This window comes from Grampus griseus (genome assembly GCF_964374135.1).
Source record: "Grampus griseus genome assembly, chromosome: 11".
NCBI classification, from domain to species: Eukaryota; Metazoa; Chordata; class Mammalia; order Artiodactyla; family Delphinidae; genus Grampus; species Grampus griseus.
In genome coordinates, this window is record NC_139005.1 from 40,817,257 (window position 1) to 40,830,476 (window position 13,220).

Sequence of the window (13,220 nt, forward strand, 5' to 3'; positions counted from 1 at the left end):
GATCTCTGGAGAGAGGTCTGGACTGGAAGTAGAGAATTGGGCGTCATCAGGAATGTGGTACCCTGATGAATTAAAGTGAAAAGAGAAGAGGAAGAACAGAACGTTCAGGGAATGCCAACATTCAAGGGATGGGCAGAGAAAGTGGAGGGAAAGGACAGAGAGAGAGAATATTGAATAGGAAGGGGAGTATCACAAAAGCCAAGGAAGGAGAAAGTGTCAAGAAAGGAGGTGTCAGATATTACAGAAAGGTCTGATAAAGTAACGTATGCAATATGTGCTTTTGATTTAACAATTAAAATGTGACTGATCTTGGTAAAAAGCAACTTGAATGGAGCATCGAGGTAAAAGCAAAATTATAGCTGATTGATTTGGAGGAGTGAATAGGCCATTTCCCAGTCTCCCCTCCCAGCCGGGAGCTGCTGATAGACAGGGACCACACTTGCACACCTTTAGCTCTTGCTCTTGCCGTGTATTTGATACTGTGCTTCTGTTAACACGGCTGAAGTCACATGTTTGTTTTAGCTTCTTTAGCAGCCACTTCACACTGACGACTAATTAAACTTTTAAGAATTTTTCACACATACTTTCGCTGAGCTTTGACATTACCCAGTCCTATCTTTGTGCGATTAGAGTTTGGGGCCCAAGTGTGTAGCCTCAGATATTTATATGAAATGTTAAATTCAGCCCATCGTCATGGCTTTTCGGGGTTTCGTTTTTGGATTCTAATTTTGTCATTTGAAATAACCCATTTTGTTGTTTCTTGTGTTTTTGTTTTTGTGTTTTTTTTTCTAGTATAAAACAAGCAAAGAAGGGAGTGTAATGGGAGTTACAGTGTCCCGCCTTGCAATGCTGTCTCACTGCCAAGCTCTGTCGCAGGCCTGCAATTATTCTGAAGGTCAGACTTCACCCCGTGACTGCCTGCACTGTGAGCTCAGATCTGTGTGACTTCGCGCAGAGCGCTCGGCGGCTGGACTCCAGTTAATGACCGCATTCAGAGGGAAATGTTCTAAGACACATTCTTGGCTTGCTTTCTTCTTTTTCACAAATATGCTGTGATTTAAAGAAGCTAGAATTCTGGGCAAACCAAATATGTAAAGCATGATTTCTAGAGTGCAGAAATAGAAAACTAATTAAAACCATGTGCTTATTAGCCGCGGAATGTCAGGTACCTCCATCTCCCCATGCGTTAGAGCTGCCACCAGCTGTATGGAGTTAGAGTCAAAGAAATTCTGCTACCAAAAAACACAAATTAAAACACAAAAATGTATTCTGGGTTGTTGGACTTTAGATGTGTTGATATATATTGTGTAATGACTATTCCCCTTAGAATGTTCTTCACAATATTAATTTTTTTAGTGTTTTATTTTCCTTTCATAGAATGAAACAAGTTAATACATGCTCATTATAGCAGCATTACAGAGCTGCATTCTTGTCTGGTTAAAAATATATATGTGTGTGTAATGAAATCAAAATGCCAACAAATGCAGTTGATTATTATATAATACATTCATATAATGGGTTATACGCTGAGGTATTAAAACTCATGTTCTTGAATATTAAAGATTGTTTCAGTATATCATTAAGTGGAAACAAATTAGATACAGAGCAGTATGTACCAATTTTGTTAGTCAAGTATCTGTCTCTATATAAGCATTATAAGTATATAAGCTTAGAATTATATGTGCATGTATGTAGATATAATATATAGATATATACATACACCAACATTTTTTGTTTTCTCTAGGAAGTATAATTTTTTACATATGCTTGTGAAACTTCCAAAGTTTCTAAAACAAACGTGTTCCTTATATAATTAGGAAAAAATTATTATCTCGAAGACAGTGCCAAAGTCAAGGAATTCCAAACTCATTGTTTCTTCTGTGACCACGTCACCCTGTGATCAGTCCCCCAGCCAATTTGAGGGTACCCTCAAGTAATTAGAAGACCCTGAGAACTTTTAGTGGTTTCTTTAAAAGTACCAAATCAGTTGTTTAATAGAGGCAAGTGACATAATTTTGCTACTTAACACTAAAGATGATTTCCTTGTGTTTTTTCCTATTTTTTTCTATTTTAGGGGAAACAGTAGTAAATGTTTTAGACTTTAAGAAGGATGCGGGGCTGTGGCATGGCATGTTTGCGGTAAGCTACACAGAATCGAGGCCTTTAGTGTAAATTGTGCTTGTGATTCAGGTCACTGTGTATGCTGTGTAACCACAGCATCACTCAGTGCTTGTTTGAAATGTAAGCCCCTAAAAGATCAGTAGTATTTTCCAGGGGAATTTGATTTTGTGATACGAATGGTAATTTTTTTAAAGGAGAATGTAATTCTGTTTTTTCTTCATTGTGTGGTTGGGTATACCTTTCACATAATAGTATATAGGAGAACTTAGGATCAAAAATCCTTTAAATATCTGCTATGATGACTCAAAGCTTAAAAATTTCTACAAATGGCTATATGTTTATTTATAATTTTCAAAAAACTATGAGAGTCACCTCTTCTCTTTTCTGAAGAAAAGATTACTTAAATATATCTGGAACTTTGCAACTGTGTTTAATAATATCTAACCTTTCCATTGGACAAAATGTCTTGAATGAGTCCATGCTGCAATGAAAGAGTAGAATAACAAGGTAGATGAGACTGCTTTCCATAATAGAGGAACAGGTACCATCCTAAGGGAGTTAGAAAAAGGTGACTTCCTCCCAGCTGTGGCCTCAATTTTTATGGAAGAGGTGACAGTTGAGTTGGACTAAAAAATGGGTAAGATGTAGCCATACAGAGATGTTTGGGGGGTGGAAGTAGAAGGGGGGACATTTCAAGTGGGAAAAGCTACATATGGAGCATGCTGATTAGGAGGGGAGAGAGGAGAGATACAGTATCCTACAGTTGAAAGAACCTTTGAGAGTATCTCATCACACATGGCAGGAGTCAGAGAAAGAGTAGGAAATGAAGCATGGGGAAGAGGAGCGGTTTTCCTTTTCTCCCAGGACCCCTCAAATTAGTAAAAAAAAAAAAAAAAAAAAAACCCTTATTCCTTGAGCATACATGCTTTCTTGCTCTTTTCTAAAGTCCTTCCCATTTTCTTTTTTTTTTTATCAGCGGTTAAGAAACCCTTGTGAGGAGTTAGAGGGAATCTTCTCTCTCTGATACACAGAGCAAGATAGGGACACGTGTGAAGAATTAGTTATACACACCATTCTTTCCCTGAAATCCAAAAGTTTGTCACCATAGCTAGAAACTTGGGGGAGGGAGGAAAAAGAGGTTTACAGTGGTATTTTGGTATCTTTGGGCCACTTGGGTGGTAAACAAAATGGCTAGTCTAAGTACCAAGACTTAACTACTCTGTCAGGCTGGGTCTCTGTGGGGACAGGGGGTCCTGGGTATGTTCGGTCTGGGTGGCAGGAGAGACACCAAATTGCATGACCCCCTTAGGTTACTCAGCTTTATCTACCCCAACACCTAACGGGTCTGGGCAGGACCTCCGGTAAGCGACAGGGAAACGTTGATTTCTTGCTTTGTAAGACCCAGCCCTTGGTGGTATGTGGCAAGCATAAACATGATGAAAGCGCTCAGAGGGTTAGAGAGCAGTTTGGCAGTTCTCTGTTCAGTGGTAAAGGCACACATCCTATGACTCAGCAGTACAAATTTTCTGTACCTACCCTAGAGACACACTTACACACGTGCCAGGGAAATGAGTATAAATATGTTCCTTGAAACATTGTTTGTAATTGCAAAAAAAAATCTGTCAATAATAGGGAAATGCCCAAATAAATTGTGGTACAGTCATACTATAGAATACTATGCAGCAGGTCCAAAAAATTGTATAGATCTCTTATACTGATGTACATAGATTTAGCGCTAGAACAATTTAAGTGGAAAAAAAGCAAGTTGGGGCTTCCCTGGTGGCGCAGTGGTTGAGAGTCCACCTGCCAATGCAGGGGACGCTGGTTCGTGCCCCGGTCCAGGAGGATCCCACATGCCATGGAGCAGCTGGGCCCGTGAGCCATAGACGCTGAGCCTGTGCGTCCGGAGCCTGTGCTCCGCGACGGGAGGGGCCACAACAGTGAGAGGCCCACGTACCACCAAAAAAAAAAAAAAAAAAAAAGCAAGTTGTAGATATATGTATAGTATGATGCCTTTTATGTTTCTCTGGGGATGAATATATATGTAAATACATGGGAAAAAGACTGGAAGGATCCATGGCAGATTCATAACAATGATTATCTCTGAGGAGGAAAGAAGGGAACCAGGTTTGAGAATAGATAGCAAAGGAGGCTTCAACCTTATAGTTAATATTTTCAATTTTTTTCAAAGAGCATGTGTTTGAGTATTGTATGGTTAAAATTGTTAACAAAATATCAGTTCAGTTTTAAAATGCTAAGTATGTATTAGGTATTGATTACTTTTTATCTTTCTTTGCTTTTCAGAATGTAATGAATAAGATGCATACAATTAGTGTACCCTACTCTGTTATGAAGACTTGCCCTCTCTCTTGGGTCCAAAGAGTACATGCCCACAAAGGTAGTTAACACACAGCATCTAAGCTTTGATTACGTGACTGTTGGCAATTTCAGGGATTTTCAAATTGCTCTTCTAACGACATAATTCTATGCCTTGGTGCCTTGACAGGTTTTAGAGTTTGGTTATTAAAAAATCAGATATGTTGTCTAGTTCATCTCAGTTGATGTCCATTCTTAAGAATTGTGCCTGAATCCGGGCCCTGAATTAGATTTATTGGGTGCTTTGGTGTTCGAAGCTTCCTTGGCTAGGATACAAGGCCTGCCTGCAGGTCACAGTGAGCGAGGCAGTTGTGTGTCCAGTCAGTTGCCACTGCCTCAGAGCACCTGGAACAATTTCTTTGAAACCGTTTTTATTTTTCTCTAAGTGAAAATCATGATTCCTAAAATAAGTAAAACTGTTTTTATTATAATATATTAATATCTACCAAATTTAACATGTGTGTATTGACTTTATCTCTTTTGCATTTATAGCCAAGGTTGCTTTAGTAAAATGCCGAGACTTGCACTGGGCTATGATGGCACATCGGGACCAACGAGATGTGAGCTTGAGCTCCCTCCGCATGTTGATTGTGACTGACGGAGCTAATCCCTGTGAGTATTTCTAGAGTGTCAGTCTGGGAATATCCTTTCCTTTGGTAGTCTGAGGTTTTCATCCCCTTTCTGTAAGCATTTTTTTTTTTTATATCTGTATTGAGAGATAATTCACATACCATAAAACTTGCCCATTTAAAGTACCCTTCAATGGGGGACTTCCCTGGAGGTCCGGTGGTTAAGAATTTGCCTTCCAATGCAGGGGGTGTGGGTTCGATCCCTGGTCGGGGAGCTAAGATCCCACATGCCTCCTGGCCAAAAAACTAAAACATAAAACAACAGAAGCAATATTGTAGCAAATTCAATAAAGACTTTAAAAATGGTCCACATCAGAAAAAATCTTTTAAAGAATTAAAAAAAATAAAGTACAGTTCAATGGTTTCAGTATATTCACAGAGTTATACGGCTATCACCATTGACCTGAATTTAGAACATCATCCTCCCCAAAAGAGACCCCATACCCATTAGTAGTCACTCCCCATTTCCCATCCTCTGTGCCCTAGCCCTAGGCAACTGCTAATCTACTCCTTGTCTCTGTATGTTTATCTATTCTGGACATTTCGCATAAATGTAGTCATGCTATATGTGGTCCTTTGTGACTGGCTCCTTTCACTTAGCATGTTTTCAAGGTCCCTCCATGTTGTAGCCTGTGTCTGTACTTTATTCCTTTATATTGCCATATAATATTCTATTGTATAGATATACTGTATTTTATTTAGTCATTCATCATTTGATGGATCTGTAAGCTTTTAAAACCACTCCATGCTCACTCATTTAGGTCCTTTCTCTGTCATGTAACTAAAAAGAACTATGAGAAGGTAACTTGATAGAGCCAAGTGTCTGGACTTTATGTAAATTCCCTGTCACCAAATCTAAGGAGTTTGCGAAAGCTTTTAGAGATCTTACTGTGTTGCCTGCTTTTCCTGACAAGCATAAACATCTTGAAGCCTCCACAGGGTAGAATCAGGTAAAGCATTAGATACTACTGTGTTCTTTGTCATCGTGGATTTTTGTCGGTAGTCACAATGATCATCTTGGTATAAAACACAGACCTGGGACTGACCTTAGTAAGAAACAAGTCAGAGAATACATGAACAGGATGGAACTAAGCCAGAGTATTCGTAATGCACTGGCTAAACTGCAGTAGTTACTTCAGGAAGAGTTGCTTGCTTCCGAACTGGCCACCTGTTGCCTGCGGTGCATCTCTGCTATTGATTGGGCAGTTTGGTAGGAGCAGCCTTATTTTAAGTTGTAACTTTCAATAGTGTCACTGACCTTTCATGGGCTAGATGAGCATTTGTTTGTCCTTGAAACCTATCAACCATTTCACAGGCACAGTAAAATATTTGCATGGACTTGATGATGTACAGATGTGTCGGCTTTCTGTTCTTTACCAGTTTCCTGCAATAATGAAAATCATGTTTTCAGTTTTCAAGTTGATCTGTTTCAACTCCTCAGGGTCTGTGTCATCCTGTGATGCCTTCCTGAGTCTGTTCCAAAGCCATGGTCTGAAACCTGAGGCCATCTGTCCGTGTGCTACTTCTGCCGAAGCCATGACTGTTGCAATCCGCAGGTATCGTTCAGAATGTTGGTGCTCTTGATGTATGTTACAACTCTGATCAAATGTGCAGAATGGACCAGGTGATGACAAGGGGTGTGATCTAATTTTCTGCTTCATAATCCTGAAAGTGAAAATGACTTTGTAAAGCAGTTTGAAGCATCTCATTTATTTTTCCCACTCTTGCCCTAAGTGTAACTGGTAAACTGAAATTTTACTTTAGTTATTAACATCTCGTATTTGTGAATTAGTTCTTTTTCTGTCTTGTTTTGCCCTTCAGAATCCTTAGTTAGCATCTTAGACTACAAGTAGACTGTTCTTGATTGTAGCTTATATATGCAAAGTACCTATATAGAGAGTACACAAGCCAGTATATTCCTTTTATTTATTTATTTTTTAATTGAAGTATAGTTGATTTAGTGTTGTGTCAGTCTCTGCTGTACAGCAAAGTGACTTGGTTATACACATATATCCCTTCTTTTTTTTTTTAATACAGTAGGACCTTGTTGTTTATCCATTCTAAATGTAATAGTTTGCATCTACCAACCCCAAACTCCCAGTCCATCCCGCTCCCTCCCCGTCCCCCTTGCAAGCCAGTATATTCTTAACAACTGATTAAAATTTACTTTTTCCATCTGAATGAAAGTTCACCATGCTTTGCACATGTAAATTAGATTAACTTGGCATGTTTTGGGTAGAGAAAAATGCGGATTTTTGTGTGTATGCTATCCAGAGGAAATTTCCTTTCCTACATGTTCATACTTTTCTCTTAGTATCATTTTATTTGCCAAATTTCATGAGTTTATTTTGTTTTCAGGCCTGGAGTCCCAGGGGCCCCTTTGCCGGGAAGAGCCATTCTCTCCATGAATGGATTGAGCTATGGGGTAATACGGGTCAATACTGAAGATAAAAATTCAGCACTGACGGTTCAGGATGTGGGACATGTAATGCCCGGGGGTGAGTTCTCAGGGGCATCATTTGGTGTTTCATGAAGATTCGTCTTTAGAGATAGTGGAGCCTGATAAAATATGAGATCCAAAACCAGGAATCCAAAATCTAATACTAAGTCACTTAATTTCAAAAAGCCTCTCTAAGAGTTAAGCGATTCTAATCATACTTATTTCCGGCAGAAATTGGATGATTTAATTGTGAATGTTTCAGTTACAGTTGTTCACATGGAAAGCTAAGTACTGAGTGATACTAAAGTTGTCCGGTTTTCACTGTAATTGCCAAGACGATGGGCTGGCAGAAAGTTAAGAGTACATTGCTTCCTGCGTGTTTGAATTTGATCTGTGTAAGGGTATTTTAATTTAACCTGTTTCTTTGGACTTTGCAGTCATTTTGAATAAGTCGCTGTCTTTAAAAGCTTCGGTCTGCATCTATTGTATGTTTTTATTTGCTGAATTTAAAAAATTCTTTATTATCGGGTGAAAGGTGGAAATTTCAGATATACCTATGTAGCATCAGGTCTGGTTTTAACATTCCTGTTTGGTATTCTCACTTAATGCCGCTCAGTGAATGTAAAACTTTCGTGGGTTCATAAGGATGAAACTGTTTTTTCGAAGGTTTTCCAGACTGTCCCTTGACTATACTTTCTGTACACTAGGAATGATGTGCATTGTGAGACCCGATGGACCTCCCCAACTCTGCAAAACAGATGAAATTGGAGAAATCTGTGTCAGCTCCAGAACAGGAGGCATGATGTACTTTGGGCTTGCTGGTGTGACGAAAAATACATTTGAGGTACGTGACATTAAAGTTTCATGGGGAACGTGTTGCGTGAGGTCAGTGTCACTAAGGCAGCTGAGCTGGCTGATGGGAAATAGCACAGCGTAGCTGTTGGGAGTGTGTGCTCCAGAGGTAGACTGCCCGAGGTCCAGCCCTGACTGCCATGCACTAGTTGAGCTGCTTAACCTCTCTGTGCCCCAATTTCCTTCTTTTTAAAATGTGAGTAATGATAGTATCTACCATAGGAACGTTGTGAGAACTAAATGAGTTAATGTTTATAGAGTGCTTAGACCAGTACCTGGCACACAGGAAGCGCCCTTGTTTATCTCTTACATATATAAAGAGTAAGAGGCCTCACAGAAATTCACCCTGGTGAATGTGCCATGGTTTGAGCGTATAAGACCCAAAATTTAGTTCTGAGAGTGCAGTGAGAATGGATCCATCTCTCAAGAGTAGGCTCGAGTTAACCACGCTTGTAAAGACTAATGTAAACCAGAATGCCAGCTTCCTAATGAAAAATGAAAACCTGGCTTGTCACGGGGGCAGATTGTTGCCGTTATTCAGTCTTTCAGTGAGAGAAATATTTATTGAGCACCTTCTGCATGTCTGGCACTATTCTCCATACTTGTGGTACATCAGGAAAATACATAAAACTCAAATAGCTCATATTTTCAGTGGAACTAGCACATCGTTTTTCTGAAGGCAGTTCTGCATGTGAAGCCAAATTGTAATGAAAGTTTGCCTGGTGAGCCTGGAAATCAGAACAGGCATAATTAATTGTCTGTATTTCCTAATTGGGATTAACCTGCCTCGAGGTACCTTTTAGGGAAAAGAGAACTCCAGTTTATGGGCCATGTCCCCTTCACACTAGACAGGGCTTATATGACCACTGCCAATTTTCAGTCTTTGAGCTTCCCTTTTCTGTAACCTAGACTAGTGGTTCTCAGTCTCAATATGGCAGGGCACATCTGTCTACCATCCCATTTGAAAATCAGTGCATGTAATTATGTAATAATAGATGTAAATGGCAGGAGAGTGTTATCTATATGTGTGGTGTGATGTGGTGGCTCAAAAAGGCTCCATCATCTATGTTTATACAGCCTAAAATGGCATAATATATATTATTAAACGTCTATTATTACCACCACCACCACCACCATCATCATCATCATCATCATCACTACCATCACCATCACTATCACTACTACATTCTTGGTCTACCTTCAAAAGTTGTGACCAATTCATAAACTCTTAAAGCACATGCTTACTGCCATTCTCTTGGTTTACTTTCACAGGTGACTATCTCTGCTGAGTTTTTATACATTTTACTAATTTTAATCTCACCTTATTTCTCTTTTAAGTGCTTGGACTACATATGTTTCCAATATCTGAGTTTTCTTCATTGCATTTTCCTTATATAAATAAGATCTTCAAGCAGTGTTTGAAGATACTAATAATATTTTATTACGTTGCCTCCCCTGGGAGGGCAAGTGCCTAGCTAAAATTCTCAGATTTGTTACTAAGCTGCTAGGTCCATAGTGATGAAGAAATTTTGAAATCTGCAGGATAAATTTAATGACAGTGAAGTACAATAATAATACTAACCAAAAAAGGAGAAGAAAACTGTTGCACTGGTTTTGCAAATTAAAGTTTCTCATATTTTTCTTACTGGATTCTTATATTTAAACCCTGAGAGAATTTTTCAATGTGGTTAACACTTCACTAGAACAAAAGATCTAAAAATGGCTGCTTAGAAAATAAAAGTGTATTTTAAAAATAAGCTACTGGTAGGGAATTCCCTGGCGGTCCAGTGGTCAGGACTCCTTGCTTTCACTGCTGAGGGCCCAGGTTCATTCCCTGGTTGGGGAACTAAGATCTCACAAGCCGCGTGGTGCAGCTAGGAGAAAAAAAAAAAAGCTTCTGGTGAGAAAAACTTTGCAACACATATGAATGCAAAGAGCTAATTTTCCATCGTCATCTCTTACTAGCTATTTGATATGAGGCAAATGAAACTCTGTGCCTTTGTCATCTGTAAAATGAAAATATTCTGTTTCATAGGGTTTTCTTGAGAATTAACTGTATTTACACCCATGCCTGGTACATGATAACCATTTTATAAATGTTAGCTCTTGTTATAGTTGTTCCCTGTGTAAAAAAAGAAATCTTAAAAATTAAAGGGAAAAATCCAATCAAATAGAAATAATAGACAGGAGACATGACTAGGCTATTCATAAAAGTAATACAAATGGCCGGTAAATTAAGGAAAAGAAATTCATCCATGTTAGTAATAAATAAATGCAGCTAAAATAATAGTGGGATTTCTTTTTTTGCCTACCAGATTGGCAAAGTTTAGAAAAATTGATAACATGTAATATTAGCCAGAGTATGGGAAAAACATTCTAATATGGTATTGGTGGAGTGTAAATTGCTATAATAATTTTGTAGGACAGCCTGTTAAAATTGAAAAGACTCATGCCTTTTGTACAAATGCACAGAAATATGTACAGCAGTATTCAGTAAAGCACTGTTCATATAGTGAAAAATTAGAATGACCTACCTAGCCAGAAAGACTGGTTACATTCTAATAGTGCTGATTCTGATGGTTTCCTGAGTACCGACTCTAGGCCAGGCACTGTGCTTGCATCTACAAATCTATTTATATTCCCTTGATCTTTACCCTAAGCCTGTGATAGGCGTTGAGAGTTCCATTTTATGGCTAAAGAAACTGAGGTATAGAGAAATGCAGGAACCTTTCTAAGGCCCATGTTACTAGTAAGTGGCAAAGACAGACATTGAACTTACATCTGACTCCAAGGGCTATGTTATCTCATTCCCCCATGTGATGGTATATTATAGAACTCTTGTACAAAGAGAGCTAGATTGACTATTACCAACTTGTAAAGGTATCCAAAATACATATACGATACGAAACACATATAATATATGAAAAAGCAAGTTACAAAATAGTATATATAATACGATCCCTTTAAAAAATGCTTAATATGTTACTATGTGAATCTAAAAAAGTCCGGAGAGATAAACAACGAATTATAAATGTTTGTTATGTCTTAAGCAGGTGGGATTACTGGATTCACTATTTTTTATAATTTTAGTTTTCAACAAGCATGTATTACTGTTTTAAATTCTTTTTTTTATTTAAGACTTTTTGAAAATCAAATACTTTTTTTTTAAGCTAACATTTTCACTTTCTTCCGTCTTTTAGGTGATTCCAGTGAATTCCGCAGGCTCTCCTGTTGGGGATGTACCGTTCATCCGGTCGGGATTACTGGGGTTTGTAGGGCCAGTAAGTGACACTTGCATATTTGTTTTGGTGCATCTGATCCAAATATTTGTACTTTAGTTCACAGAACAAATTCTTATTAGTCCAAGAGTATTACAGGGCCGCTTAACTTACATTTAGAGCAGTTCCTGTAAAAATGTCATAAAATGAGTAATGTTTATTGTTCCAGTTACCCAAATTCATTTTATTCCTTCAAACTAAGACATTATCTTTTATTTTCAAAACTCTTTTCACTTATTCTTCCTATGTTGCATTGATTTGATTAATATATTTCAGTAAGTTAGAAGAGTGCTGAAAAAGTTAACCTTCAATAGCAAAGGGAAGCCATAATAGTGTACAGATCATTTTCATACAGATTATCAGTACTACACCAGGTGTAACAGTAAATTCTCTGAATGAAAACAATTTGTTTTTCAGCAGGTGGTATTTAGAGGCATTGGGTTTACAGAGACAATTAGGATATAAAACCTGTTCTCAAAGAGCTCACAGTTAGTTTCATGAGCCGGTGAGGAAGGCAGAGAGGCAGAGCATGAAGGGCTTTGCATGACATAATGGGAAGTTTGGATTTTATCTTGTAAGTAATAGACCTTCATTATCATAGTTGAGCCCACATACCTCCCTCCATCTTAATTACCTCCTTACCCTCTGTTTTTTCTCCTCATAACAGTTCAAGTTCTATAAGAAAAGATCTAATTTTATTTTATTTCTTCCCCACCATTTATGGGTGACGGTGGGGTTGAGGACATACCTCTAAGAAAATCACTCTCCTAGAAAGAGACATCTGCACCTACTGTCTTGACTTCTTCACTCAGCACCAAGAAATTCTCAGAGACCCAACTCCTTTTAGCTTCCACTCCACTATTGAGGTCCAAGATGGAGCTCCAGCCATCACATCTGCATTCCAGGAAACAGGACAGAAGAAAGGATGTAGCCCTACTATCTCTTAAGAGAAATTCCCTGAAGCTGCTGAGCAACACTTCTACTTACATCTCGTTGTTCTGAACTAGTCACCTGGCCACACATAGCTGCAAGGGAGGCTGAAATGCATGCCCAGCTAGAAATTCTACTACTGTGAAAGAAATGGAAAAATAGATGTTGGAGGACCAGCAGAGCCTGTCTTGTTCTCTTTATTCACTTCCACCGTAGGACTTTTCAGACTGTGTTGAAAATGGCTGATTTTCTTCTGTCTTCTGGGATGACAGAAGGATGGGCCAGTAGCTTCTTGAGACTAGAGATTATGTCTTACTTACAAAGCCTAGTCAGTGTATGGCATTACATTGTGCTTAGTAAATCAATTAGTGACATTCAAATGGAGATGACTACTAGATAATTCAATATATGTAAATGGTCCAAAAATTTAGGAATTCTATAATGAATGGGAAAAGTTAATTTATTTCAAATGGGTCTGGGAAAATTATTGATAAAAATTATATGAAATAATAATAGAATTATTTATACAGCGATGCTTTGAGGACATTGACAGCAGACTTTCCTGCAGCTCGGTTATTTTTTTGGAAAGGAGAG

The 13,220-nt window shown here is 38.4% G+C and overlaps 1 protein-coding gene across 1 annotated transcript in view; it reads left to right on the forward strand.

Annotated features, from left to right (window-relative positions):
* DIP2B (disco interacting protein 2 homolog B) overlaps positions 1-13,220 on the forward strand; it is a 236,959-nt gene that overhangs the window by 185,268 nt on the left and 38,471 nt on the right. The window contains exons 13-20 of the mRNA XM_082664954.1: positions 793-895; positions 2,075-2,139; positions 4,426-4,519; positions 4,990-5,109; positions 6,568-6,682; positions 7,485-7,624; positions 8,274-8,410; positions 11,619-11,699. Coding sequence (XP_082521080.1) covers positions 793-895; positions 2,075-2,139; positions 4,426-4,519; positions 4,990-5,109; positions 6,568-6,682; positions 7,485-7,624; positions 8,274-8,410; positions 11,619-11,699 — 855 coding nt within the window. The remainder of the gene's footprint in view (positions 1-792; positions 896-2,074; positions 2,140-4,425; positions 4,520-4,989; positions 5,110-6,567; positions 6,683-7,484; positions 7,625-8,273; positions 8,411-11,618; positions 11,700-13,220) is intronic.